The sequence below is a fragment of the Neltuma alba genome, unplaced genomic scaffold (genome assembly GCF_004799145.2).
Source record: "Neltuma alba isolate B1F8T4 unplaced genomic scaffold, ASM479914v2 tig00011496_pilon, whole genome shotgun sequence".
NCBI lineage: Eukaryota > Viridiplantae > Streptophyta > Magnoliopsida > Fabales > Fabaceae > Neltuma > Neltuma alba.
This window is the reverse complement of record NW_021636164.1, coordinates 108,656-123,171: the sequence shown is the minus strand read 5'-3', so window position 1 is coordinate 123,171 and position 14,516 is coordinate 108,656. Positions and strand designations below refer to the sequence as shown.

General features: G+C 33.3%; 3 protein-coding genes across 3 annotated transcripts; all 3 read left to right on the top strand.

The window, feature by feature from the left end:
- Positions 1-2,103: 2,103 nt before the first annotated feature.
- LOC114714209 (putative F-box protein At3g16210) lies at positions 2,104-3,282 on the top strand. The gene has a single exon (XM_028898935.1). The coding sequence runs from the start codon at positions 2,104-2,106 to the stop codon at positions 3,280-3,282; it is 1,179 nt and encodes a 392-aa protein (XP_028754768.1).
- Positions 3,283-5,168: 1,886 nt separating this feature from the next.
- Positions 5,169-5,981, top strand: LOC114714208 (F-box/kelch-repeat protein At3g06240-like). Its single transcript, XM_028898934.1, has one exon. The coding sequence runs from the start codon at positions 5,169-5,171 to the stop codon at positions 5,979-5,981; it is 813 nt and encodes a 270-aa protein (XP_028754767.1).
- A 6,181-nt stretch (positions 5,982-12,162) lies between these two features.
- On the top strand, positions 12,163-13,472 carry LOC114714207 (gibberellin 20 oxidase 2-like). The gene is made up of 3 exons (XM_028898933.1): positions 12,163-12,686; positions 12,780-13,101; positions 13,197-13,472. The coding sequence occupies exons 1-3, from the start codon at positions 12,163-12,165 to the stop codon at positions 13,470-13,472; spliced, it is 1,122 nt and encodes a 373-aa protein (XP_028754766.1).
- The last annotated feature ends 1,044 nt before the right edge of the window (positions 13,473-14,516 follow it).

Sequence of the window (14,516 nt, the reverse complement as noted above, 5' to 3'; positions counted from 1 at the left end):
TCACAGACGTTAAAATGATCCTATTAGTATATAAGTGAGGTGTTGCATAGTCAATTTTTTTTAGAACAAAATAAGGTATTATTAAAATTGCTCCCTCCCTTCCCCTCCAATCAATCCAAACAGGAGATCATTGAAATCCCTCCCCTCCCCTCCCCTTTGTAGCTACCCCCCCTTTCCTCCCCTCCCCTTCCTTTGATTAAAATCCCTCCCCTCCCCTTCCCTCCGTCGAGCCAAACATAGCGTAAAGGGGGCCAGAGTTGTTGTAAATAATGTGTGTAGGTGTGTCAAAGGAAGAATCCCACATTACCTGGGATTGTGGGTTCCAGGTAATAAGTTATCTTAGACTATTAAATGGGACAAGAGGAGAAGTGAACTCGCATGCACAATAGGCCACCGGAGACAAATCTAGCAATTTTCCTTCACCCTTTGTGCACGAGTCAAATGTAATACTGGGCACTTTATTGAACATATCTATCTAAATTTTAATGACAATTATGTCTCTTCAATATTTGTAACTGAAGATTTTATTCATCTTAAATAATCATTAAACAAATTAATCATGATTTGAAACTGCTCATTTAATTATTAATGCTCATTAAGTGCGTTTAAATATACCTAATGGTATTGTGATCCACAGCCTATTAAAAAGGCATGAAATCGAAGTTCAAAGTAGAATGCCGTGCTCTAAGCTTTCGGGCAACTCTCTTCCCTCCTTTGGTGTTCTACTTTACTGATTTCTTTTAGGGGGAACATATGAAAATTTATTTATCTCTCCATTTAAACCCCAATTGACATATTATTTTATGATTTTTCTCATTTAATTTAATATATTCAAATTCCAATTAAGATATTATCAAAATTTAAAATTAATTATTAATTTCTTCATTTGAGCTTCTATTAAAATCTCATTTAATAATGATGCTCCTCATTTAATTCAATAAACCCAAATCCCAATCAAAATATTATTTAGATCTTATTAGTAATTAAATATGTTCAGATTTTATAATATCATATCCAAACCGCTTTAAGTGAGTCAGGTATTACAAGTTTTTAATAATATAATGATTGATGATTGATTGATTAATTGATTTGAATGAATAAAAAAACACATTTCTATAAAAAAAAAAAGTAAATCTTGAGTTATCTTAAATAATGCAATTTATTAGAATTTAAAATTTAATCAAATATTTTAGTCCGTGCATCATACAGAAGCAGAAATTTCTAGTTTACTGACTAAACTTCTATTTTTTTGTATGTGAAAAAAGTTAACCAACTTTTATATTATGGATTGGAGGGAGTACTCATTTACTGCATTGATTGTTACCCTTAACTAAAATTTTTCTTATGTATGGAGACTTTATTCTTCCATGTGATACTAGGCAAAGTTTTTATAAATATTTTAAAATTATGACACTGCTAATTTTGTTTGTGTTGTTAGTCAACAAGAGAAAACAGAGTTGATGTTCCATCCAAGCAATCGGCCATGGCAATCACAAAATCCAACCTTCATCGTCGTGGCCCTTTTCCCCCTCAATAAAGATAAACGGCTGTAACTTTTATTTATACTTTTATTTTTTTTCCCCCAGTGACATTTTACCTTAGAGTATAATAACTTTTCTTTTCTTTTATTCTAATTACACGAATTTCGCCAATATTTTGAAATTATACACTTAAGTTCAAACAGTTAATTCTATTAAAAATATTTTAAAATTTATTGAAAACCCTCCTCGGAGATCAACCCTCAAATACGGCCGTTATCACTCCTTGCCGTCAATGTTAGTGAGGGTGCGTATAAATTAGAGATATTATAAAAAGATAATAATATTATTCTCATTTCTCATTGTTATCTTTCGATCACCTCTGTTGTCTCATCCCTAACATTGATTTCATTGTTTTGTTGAAATCCTCTTCGGGTAGATCCCATAAAATTGGAAATCGTCTTCGAGAAGGGAATCCTTCCGCTTCGCCTTATCCTAGAAACAAAAGCCTTCGCCTTCTCCTTCTCCTTCAAAAGGAGCCGCATAGAACCCTAGTCGGAGAACAACCCTCCGATACCCTAATATTGACTGCAACGGACCTCTCCTCTCTGAGATTCCTTTTCCAATGGCGGCCAATGTGACGATGCAGAGAGAGAAAGCCCCCGTAGCCTTTATTCCCAAGGATATCATGGTTAACATTTTCAAAAGACTTCCGGGAAGATCCTTAATTCGTTTTCGATGTGTATGCACAGATTGGAAAAATCTGATAAATGATCTCATCAAGACTCCGTCTTTCATCGAAGATCACTTCCACTGTTCCAGCTGTCGAAACCCTTTCCTTCTCCTTGAACAGTACCATCGCAGATTCCGAGGTATCAGCCTCAGTGTGCTGGATTGCGATAAGCGAGTCCAAAAAGTTCAAAAATTACCTTCTATTTATTCTCCTTATAATTATGGGGTCTTGGGTTCCAGCAACGGCTTGGTCTGTGTTAAAGTTGAGAATGGTACGAGTCCTCATCCCATTTTAATATGGAATCCAGCCACGAGAGACATCAGAGAGGTGCTCCCTAGAACTATTGTTCATTCTGACCTTATTGACGAGGTAGGATTTGAGTACAGAACTTATATCAATTCTCAGCTTCATGACTGTTATGGATTTGGATTCAGTCCTCTTGATAGTGATTACAAGGTAGTGAGAATTAATGCATTTCATCCTTATGATATTAAAGCCGTGGAAGTGTATTCATTGAATTGTGGGTCATGGAAGGAAATAGGCGTTGGAAACAACCTAAGGGGCATATCAACAGGAACTAATGCCACTATTAATGGAGTTATGTTTTGGAAAGCTATGTGGCGCGATGACGAGCCTCTAATACTTCCAATTGACCTATCAAAGGAGGAAGTGTGTACAGCGATACCAATGCCTCGCATAAACGGTTTTGGTCGTGCAAGACTTATTGAGTATGAGAACAAACTTGCAGTGGTTGCTTGCCTTCAAGAAAGTGATGGATCTGATTTGATTCATCTGTGGGTGCGTAAGGAGGAGACATATCTATCCGAGGATGAGGATGAGGATGAGGATAAGGAGGACAAGAGACGTGGATGGACCAAAATATATATTAGCAGCCCTTCCCCATGGGGGAGCTTAAATCCCTTTACTATTTGGATGAATGAGATTGTCTTCCTCCCTTTGCATGAGATTGAGAATGATGGACACGAAACAATTTTATATGTGATCGATCTCACTGCTAATGAGTTTAAGAGGCTTCCTGTGGATCTCACTCTTCCAATTTTGACCCAGTAAGGAAAAGAAGACCTCCCTCTTGGATCAAAAGAGATATAGATACTAAGATTTTCAATTACGTGGAAAGCTTTGTATTGGTAAATCGGCATCATTAACATTGAAGAATTTTGATCCTGCATTCAAATTGCAATTTTACTTTAATCAAACACTTTCCGGAGAAATTCATTCGTAGTAGCTTATATCATAAGTTATTTCTAGTGGTTAAATCCTTCTTCAAAGTTATGAGTGGAATGATAATTTATTACTACTTGATTTAGTAACCTTCTACAATTTTTTTCCATATTCACCGTTAATTCTTACTCAACTAAGCAAGCTTTTCTGACTTTTTTCTCTTTGGTGGGGGCTGTTTGGGAAGTTAACATTGTAACTACAGAATTGCTCCAGGAAACATCGTAAGTCGTAACTATGGAAAACATCGGGATGAGCACTGATTTATAAATTGGTGGCCAAAAAATAGGATCAATATATGAATTGGCGCACATCAACTAAAACGCCTAATTTTTTTTTAAAATTTTTTGTTTTCACTGTCTTTTTCTTGTTCTCCATTGATATAATGAGATTTTGTACCATGTGGGGTGACAAAAGTGAACTAGAGATTGAAGTATATTGTTTTCTCACTTATAATACGATTTGGCCAGAGAGGGACTTTTATTTTACTATTTCGATTAATTAAAATATTCTGAGTTCTTTTACTTTAGAGCTGTTTCATTTCATTCTTTTTTCGATAAATTATAGTCATTTCATTATATCGCCAATTTTTATATCTAACAAATTTAATTCCGCATCCTCAGTCCAAAAGGAAAAAATTCCAGCATCCCACGAAAACATTTTTGTATGTTTAAAACTCTATAATCTATACCACGATGATTGTGTGTCAAGTACAATAAGCTTTCTGTTTATTTAGTTTAGACTACTTTATAGGGCCGGTGAGCCTAATTTTTTTGACCGTTGTTTTTAAAAGAAAATAAAGTACATAATTATACACAAATTTAGGTTTGAAAAATTGGTCAACTTGAAAAATAATCCAAAAATTACCATAAAAAACAAATCAAATTCAAAATATAATTAAAAAACGACTATTTTTATTTAAGCAAATTGTGAGATGAGAATGATCTTTAATATCACATAATAAAATGTTGTGAAATTCTTTTTTTTTTAAGTTATATTTTAATAAAGAGAGGATAACTATGGTAATAAATTATGGAACACGAATCAATTAAATCAAATAAATTTCGGTTGAAATAATGAAACCTACCAAATATCGTAATGAATTAAAACCGAATAAATAAGGAAATTACTTTTAAATTAAGTAATATTTAATGACAATCAATACAGAGTAAAATCAACGGTAATGTGTAAAAATAATCATGACTTTCTTCGTTTTCCCCAAATAGTTTTGACTTTTTCCGTCAAAATAATAATTACTTTCATTGCTGGATTTAGCTATTTTACATACATTTTTAAGAAATATATATATAATCCTCGATTCAGTTTAGTCCATTTGGATTTTTTTTATTCTCAAACTGGAAATAAACAAATAAATTAGAACAACCTTTCGATGCCCTATTGTTGCCTGCAACAGACTTCTTTCCTCTGAGATTCCTTTTCCAATGGCGGCCACTGTGAAGATAACGGAAACGGAAGCCCACGTAGGCTTCATCCCCAGGGATATCATGGCTAACATTTTCAAAAGACTTCCGGTAAGATCCTTAACTCGCTTTCAATGTGTGCGCACAGATTGGAAAAATCTGATAAATGATCTCATCAAGACTCCGTCTTTCATCGAAGATCACTTCCACTGTTCTAGCTGTCGAAACCCTTTGCTTCTCCTTGAACAGTACCATCGCAGATTCCGAGGTATTTGCCTCTGAGTGCTGGATTGCGATATGCGAGTCGGAAAAGTTCAGAAATTGCCTTCTATTCATTCTCGTTATAATTATGAGGTGTTGGGTTCCAGCAACGGCTTGGTCTGTGTTAAAATTGAGAATCGCATAAATCCTCACCCCATTTTGATATGGAATCCAGCGACTAGAGACATCAGAGATGTGCGCCCCGGAACTATTGTTCATTCTGACCTTATTGCCGAGGTGGGATTAGAGTTCTACAGAACTCACATTGATCCTCGTGAGCTTGATGACCATTATGGATTTGGGTTCAGTCCTCTTGATAATGATTACAAGATAGTGAGAATTAATGAATATAATCATTATCATATTAAAGCCGTGGAAGTTTATTCATTGAATTGCGGGTCATGGAAGCACATAGACGTTGTAGACGACCTAAGGGGCATATCAACAAGTGCTGTATATATCACTATTAATGGAGTTATGTTTTGGGATTTTACGTGGTGCGACGACGAGGATCTAATACTTCCAATTGACCTATTAAAGAAGGAAGTGTGTGAGTTCATACCATTGCCTCGCATATACGGTGGTTTTCGTCGTACAAGCCTTATTGAGTATGAGAACAAACTTGCTGTGGTTGCTTGCGTTGAAGAAAATGATGGATCTTCTCTGATTCATTTGTGGGTGTGGGAGGAGGATACATGCCTATCTGAGGACGAGGACGAGGAGAGAGGGGGATGGACTAAAATATATCCTAGCAGCCCTTCTACATGGGGGACCTTAAATCCCGTGACTATTTGGATGAATGAGATTGTCTTGCTACCTTTTGATGAGATTGAGAATGATGGACGTTAAACAACAATTTTATATCTGCTCAATCTCACTACTAATGAGTTTAAGAGGCTTTCTGTGAGATCTCACTCTTCCAATTTTGAACCAATAAGGAAAAGAAGACATGTCTCTTACCCCGAAAGAGACACTGGGACTAAGATTTTCAATTACGCGGACAGCTTTGTATTAGTAAATCGGCATCATTAACATTGAAGAATTTTGATCCTGCATTCAAATTTCAAGTTTACGTTAATCAAACACTTTTAGAGTTTTAGTGTAAATTCATTCGTTGAAGCTCTATATCATAATTTATTTATAGTTGTTAAATCCTCCTTCAAAGTCATGAGTGGAATGATTATCTATATAAGCTTTGTGTTGTAATCTGTCTTTTGCAATTTCTGTTCTTTCTTTTTTCCGAATTCTGACTATTGTTTCATAACCTTTCAGGTATTATTACTTGATTTTGTAACCGTCTTCTACAATTTCTTCGATATTTTCCGTTAATCAATTCTTACTCAACTAAGCAAGCTTTTCTGACTTTTTTTGGGGGGGGGGCATTGTAAGTACAGTCCAAAAATTGGGAAAAAATATTGTAACTATGGAAAACGACAGGGTGAGGACTGATTTATAAATCAGGAACCTTAATGTTCACTATATTGTAATCATTATCAACTTGACTGAAGCCATATCCTGACTATAATCAAGCTCAAAATTAATAATATTTCCGGAACACGCCTTTTCTAACCTCTCTAAGCATTGAGTTCCATAATAAAAGGGGGATATGATATCTACGGTTCTCATATAATTTCAAGTTCGAAATCTGCATTTCTCCACCAACAATCCATCACCTTCATTTGCTTCTTTGTTTCCTCCTTTTCGATTCCTTCCTTTTCTATAGCTTCGTTTCTCCGAATCAAATATGCGTGGTGAGAGAGAAGAGGGAGCTGTCATCAATCATCATGTTACCCCACAAAATAGATCTCTAGCTCACTTTTGTTACCCCATAAAACCTCTGGTTCAGAACCTTTTTTCTTCCCTTTCCATCCTCTTTTCTCTTTTTCTTTTTTTAACCATTGGATTAATATATTTTAACGGTTTAGATTTAAATTTTTGTAAACTATTTATAAAAAATTTTAAAAACATTTAGTGCATTTGCAAACCACTAGAATTAAATTTTAATATAGTTTGTAATTTATTATTTATTTATTTTTATAATTTAATATTTTAATAATAATTTTTTAAAAAAATTAAATCTGAATTGTTAAAATATTATTCCAATGGTTAAAAAAGGAAGAGGAGGGAAGGGGATGAGAAGGGAAGATGAGAGGTTCCAAACCATAAAATCTCATATATTAATCCTATGTTTAAGCTGTCAATTATAAATACTACTCCTTCGGTCCAAAATGTAAGACCCTTATACTAGTGTGTATAAGGGTCTTATATTTAGGACCGGAGGAGTATTTAATTGATATGCGCCATTCATATATTCATCCTATTTTTTAGCCTCACCCTGTCTTTTAGATTAATTTAATTGATATGGCGGATTGAGCCTAATTTTGTTTGCGTTTGTTTTTAAGAATAACCCGAGTAGACATAAACTATACAGAAATCTAATAGAAAAATTCATCAACCTGAAAAATAATCTAAAAATTACGATAAGAATGGCCTTTAATATCTAAACATTCAAAATCCAATTTTTTTTTGGCCTGAAAAATTCAAAATCCAATTAAAAAATTATTTTTTATTTAAGCAGGATGTGAGATGAGAACGGCCTTTAATATCTAAAAACTAATTACTGCCAGATTCTGATTTAGAAAATGTTATCTTGAATTAGATCTTAATAAAAAAATTAAATATGATAATAAATTATGGGACCTAATTAAATAAAACCTGTTGAAATCTCAAATATCAAAATGAATTAAAATTGAATAAATAAAATTAATCAATATTTAACTAGAAGATATTTAATGAAAATCATTTGAGAGTAAGAATCCGCGGCAATGATGCCAAATAACCATGATTAGATCATTAGAGTTTGAGAATCTTGAATCAGATTTTAATTAAAAATAAATAAAACATGGTAGTGTAGTATGGAATTATAATCACTTTCTAAATAAAATTCGATTGAAATCCATAAAAGATCAAAATGAATTAAATTGAATAAATAAGGGGAATCACTTTAAAATAAATCAACATCAATATTTAATTAAAAGTCATTTAATGAGAATCAAATTTAGAGGTGAGAATCGGCAGTGATAACCCCAAATAACCATGACTTTTATAAACATTTAGATTTAGATACATATTTTATAGTTTATCTCTTTTAAGGAAAAAAAAACTTTTTAAGTTCAATTTCTTACGTTTGCACTTTTTATTTTTATTATTTTACCCCGGTAACATTTTATCTTAGAGTATAATAAATTTCCTCATATTTTGTTCTAATTAGTAATTACGTGAATCTCGCCTTTATTTTGAAATTATACATTTAAGTTCAAACACTTAATTCTATTAAGAAAATTTTTTAAAATATTTTAAAAGATCAACCCTCAAATAACGCCGATATCACTACTCGCCGTCAACCATCAGATTCCTTCTTCAATTTATGGGGGAGCATCATGAAAGTAATGGAAGACCACATACCTTTTGTTCCCTGCGACATCATACTTAACATTCTCAAAAGACTTCCGGTGAAATCCTTAATCCGATTTCAATGTGTGTGCAAAGATTGGAAAAATCTCATCAAAACTCCGTTTTTCATCCAAGACCACCTCCATCACTCCAGTCATCAAAACCCTTTGCTTCTACTCAAATGGCTCGGAGATTTGCGCATCGTGGATCGTCACAACATGCAAGTCCCTCAGATTCAAATATCACCTTTGGTCGATTCCTGTTTTGATCTTGTGATCGTGGGTTCCAGCAATGGCTTGCTCTGTGTTCAAGTGGTTGATAATTTGGTAAAAACAGTTCTTCCATGGAAGACAAAGGAAAATGGTATAGTTCCCCCTACCCTTTTATTATGGAATCCAGCTACTAGACACTTCAGAAAGTTGCCCTTAAATATTAAGGATTTTAATAGTTCTTACCGTCAAGGATTTGGGTTCAGTCCCATCGATAATGATTACAAAATAGTGAGAATTTATGTTTGGGGACCTTGTTTTGCAGCTAATCCAGCGCAAATTTATTCATTAAAATCTGGGTCATGGAAGGAAGTAGAATTTGAGAACTTAGAGGGCATAAAAATTAGTAAATGGGAAAATGTCGCTGTTAATGGTGTTTATGTATTTCTCTGGTAGAGACCCGTCGACTCCGTCTAATGATGATAATCTGGTAGTTTCAATTGACCTAACAAAGGAAGTGTGTACCTTGATACCATTGCCTGATCTAAAATATAATAGAAGTAAAAGGCTTATAGTATATGAGGACAAACTTGCTGTGGTTGCTGTCATTCTTCATGGATCTTATTTGGTTCATTTGTGGGTGATGGAGGAGGACATATGTGCAAATAGGGGAAGATGGATTTGGACTAAAAAATATACTAGCAGCTCATGTCCACGCATGTTACATCCAATGACTATTTGGAGGAATGAGATTGTCTTCTGTACCATGGGGGATGATGTTCACACACTCAATCTCACAACTAATGAGTTTAAGACATTTGTTGTTAAATGTGGCTCTATCATATATGATAGTTGTACTTACGTGGAAAGCCTTATATCCGTTGGCAGCATCAGTAATAAAGAATCTTAATCCTAATTTTTTGTTTGTGTTTAAATGAATCCATTATGTATCTATGTTTGTTGAGTCCTTTTGGTGATAAATCATGCAGAATGATGAATGTAGGTACAAAAACTACCAAATGTTACTAACTAGCTCTCTATCCCTGTCGACCTATTGCTGGTGTATGGTTTTTCTTCGGATTTGCTGTTTTATACAGTATATACAACTGGTTTCATTATATGGGATTACGTACACCTAGGAAAAGTAAGGGAAGCAAATTTTCATTAGTGCTTCTTGTTCTTGATTTCATTTCTAATTCGAGTCAGTTTTGTAGAATTAGTTTTCCACGCCTCACAAGCTAAGGTGTGTTTTCTTTGCGTGGTGCTTAATTACGAGGTTCACAATGTATGTATGGAGTCTCTAGTATTTGTTGCTTCCAATCATGCCTCTGGAGAAGCCCAGTATATACAACTTATTTTCTTAAAACGCTCTTATTTATGGAGAAGATAAATGGAAGAGAGAGTAAGTAAAAAAAAATAAGAGAGACATCATAATTAGTTAGGAATAAAAATGAAAAAATATAGTAAATGATTAGACAAATCCAAATTAAATTGAATCTTATAAAAAAACCAAGCCCTTTTAAAGATTTGATGCTTGTATTTTAAACGAGAGTAACTTTTATGGGCTGTGAATCATATATTTAACTTTGACTATTCTTGTGTCTCCTCGAAGTTATTATTTATCTCGCAAATGTATGTTTCGTTTATCGTAACGCTAGTGATGAACTCAGAAAAGCAATATTTTTTTACAAGTTTGTACTGATTCTTAATTCTTGTGATGTTATTGCTCGCTTTTCTTAGGGTTTTTATACAAGTTTGTATTGATCATCATCATTAGATCAGCTTTAAACGGTTAAGTATCTTACAAAATGTTATTATATATATATATATATATATGATGTTTCCATAAAAGTATAAATGTGAACTATTTAGATCAAATTTTAATAATTTAAATTTATTTATATAATTTTTTTGGCTAATTGATTTTCATAATTTGATTCAATTTTAATAAGAAAAAAAATTTTTGGGTTATTCAACTTCTTTACTACTCAGTCCCTTAATTCTAGCTCAGTTCGAGTCAATCCCTAATTTTTTTCTTATTTAATAAATTAATCATTGTCATATATAACTTAAATGTGAGTCTTAACCTGATCATCATGGCCAACGACTTGCAGACGCGAGGCTTGATTCATGTGGATCTAACAGAAAATTTAAAAGCTGTTAATCTTAACTTTTTAATTTTTTATAATGTTCAACTAAAAAAATTTTACCGTGAAATTTATTTTATTAACATTTTTATATGATACCAAATTCATTAATTGTTACGCCAGAACAAAATTAAACAACTGTCATCTATACATCAAAATCATGCGTCTCTCCACTTAGGGCAATTTATATTAATTTTTTGCAAGTTCTTTTAAATTCTTTTTATTTGTTAAATAAAAACTTGTGCTGCTTTTAAAACGGGACTCTGTCAAATGTTAACATCGGGGTTAATTTGTGAAATTTGAAAGAAAAGTTGTAAATACATTTTTTAAATTTGAAAATTTAACTCGGACGACGATGAAAAGAACACAACAACTATCATCACATGAACGTAGTTAGTATGGATTTTCATGGCAATTTTTATGAACAGGTCCTTATGTGTAATTTTTTAATTTCGACAGTTTCTTTTTTGCGATTTTTCCTAATACTAATACTAATTTAATAAAATATTATTAAGATGTTAATATTTATTTCTATTGACACTATCCAACAGCAAGCGATGACAACGATCTGATGGTTTAACGGCAAGCCAGCTTTAGTAATTTATCAAATTGGTAGAACTTAATGGCAATGTCTTTATTGTAACATCAATGTATGTATTAAACCTTTATTCACTGGATGAACCATTTGAATATGTACACACATCTCACATTCTCATTCTGAATTCATAAATAAGTATACATGAATTTTTTCTTTTGAGCTGAAAATAAGTATACATGAATTACTTTGATTTATTTAGACATTTTTTTATTCTAAATATAAGGTACATTTATAATTCATTGATTAGTCAACTTCATGACGAGGTTCATTCACCACCGATCATTGCGTGCACCGCCGCCTGAACCTATCCATCTCATATTAAATACATATTCATGAACATTTTTAAATAAAACAACCAAATGTAAAGGCATATACTCTCTTAGTAATCAATTCATATTCATGAACACTTTTTTATTCAATGAACGAACCATTTAATATTATCACATGTACATGAATCTCTCACCTGATCAATGGACCCTCACAAACAAACTTGGAAAGATGTAAATTACATTACATCCCATAACTGTGCCTAACTAGTCACACACACATCTATATAAGAAGCTTCCTAGCCATCAGTTTCATATGTGCTTGTCATAGATCATAAGCATAAGCACAAGGACAAGATGGCTTCAAGTGTGTTGTTGAGTGAACAAAAGCACGAGGAGAGGAAAGATGGAGAACTTGTGTTTCCATGTGAGCTTGGAAATGAGGTTGAGTTGCCCAACAACTGTGTATGGTCTAAGGAGTACTTGGTACAAGCCCAAGGTCAGTTGGAAGCACCAATTGTAGACTTAGGAGGAGTCCTACGTGGGGAGCAAGAAGCCATCGATCGAGCTGTTGAACAAATCAGGGATGCTTGCTTAGTGCACGGCTTCTTTATAGTGATCAATCATGGAGTTGATGATGATTTGATCAAGAAGGCATATGAGCGTACAGATGCCTACTTTAAGCAACCGATTGATACAAAACTAAGGGCCTATAAACCTAAGGGTTCCTTTTCAGGCTACTCTGGTGCTCATTCTGAACGCTTCTCTTCTAACCTAACTTGGAAAGAGACCCTCACTTTCCTGCTTCCTCATGATAATCCACAACCTGCTGTTAGGGACTACTTTGTCTCCACCCTAGGCCAAGACTTGTATGAAACTGGGTACGTAATGTTTTGCTAATAAACTTGTACATACATATGTATATATATGTATAGAAAAACATTGATTTATTCATATTTTGGTTGATTTCTTAGGGACGTCTTCCAAAAGTACTGTGAAGCAATGAAGGAGTTAGGAATGAAGATGATGGATTTGCTATCAATAAGCTTAGGCTTAGATCAGATGTATCTGAGGGACTTTTTCTCAGATGGATGCTCCTTGATGAGATGCAACTACTACCCTTTTTGCCAAGTTCCTGCTGAAGTCCTAGGCACAGGACCGCATCGTGACCCAACCTCACTCACTATACTTCACCAAGATCATGTTGGAGGACTCGAAGTTTTCTCAGGCGACAAATGGTTCACTATTGAACCTCTTCCTAATTCCTTTGTCATCAACATTGGTGATACCTTCATGGTACGTATATGTGTCCTATTCCATAAACCTATTCTCTATACACTTTTAGCATTCAATTTAATTGAATTTGTATTTTCAATGTGGTTTTGTCATAGGCATTAACAAATGGGAGGTACAAAAGCAGTCGACACAGGGCTGTAGTGAACAACCAGTGTGATAGGAGGTCCTTGGCATTCTTTATGAACCCTAAAGGAGATAAGGTGGTTCAACCTCCTTCAGATATTTTGAGCTTGGATGGGACAAGGAATTATCCTGACTTCACTTGGTCTGAATTAGCCCATTTTACTCAGTGGCACTACAGAGCTGATGAATTTACCTTTCCAAACTTTCTCAAGTTTCGTTCTGCCAAGCCTCAAGCTGTTTCTACTTAAGTCCACCGCTTTATTACTTGTTATCTATTATAATAAAGAATAAAATGTTGTGATAGTACTATGATGTTATGCTCTCTGCAGCTCTTATGGCTTCTCTTTCGCTAGCTTGTTTGCTTCTTATCTATGATAAAGAATAAAATGATGTCGTGTTGCAATTTTATTATGCTCCATGCTTCACTATTTTCTCTATTGCTCCGGTCCTTTCTTTCTAATCTACGATAAAAACGACCTGTGATAAAATAATATAAGGGATCAAATTTACAAATCTTACCTATAGTTGTTAGTTCATCTCAACTATAACTAGTAGTTTTTTTTCACAAAAAAGAAAAAGCAAGTTTGGGAGTGATAATCATTCAATATTTTAAAATTGAAAAGAATATAATTAAACTCTTGATAAAATGTACCGAATGTTGTGATTTACAGGTTTTTTTTTTTTTAATCACTGGAAATAAATTATTATATGCATCTTCAATGCATTTTTTATTTAAATTAAAATACTCGATGGCTGCGTTGGATCTTGTTAATTGTTGATTATATTATTATTAATATGCATCAAATATTCTAAAAGAAAGAAAAAAATTCTAAAACAAAAATATATTTTAAATTTTTAATTTGCATGACTGCAACAATTTGTGAACTAAAATAAATTGTTACTCGTATTTGGAAGGATCCTGTTTAAATCCAACTGAAATACTAAAATTCAAAATTAGGCCTATATTTTGAATAAATTCCTAATCATGCCAAGAGACTTAATCAGGGATTTATGAATGTTGTTAAAAGTCTATAATACCCCTCTATGGTTTAATATTAGTTGTTACCTCTATATTTTTCTTCCTCAATAATTCTTTTTCTACAATTTTTTTGCCGGATTTTCCTGAAATTTGAAAATAGTAAATCTTTAGTAGATGATAACAAATTACAACACAGTTCTTAATTCATATTAATAGTTACTCCAGTGCCCTCATCAATATAATAGTGTAGGTCATTGTTAGATTTAAATTTTGGATGGGTTTAATTTGTGCTCAGTTTTAATATTGATCCATC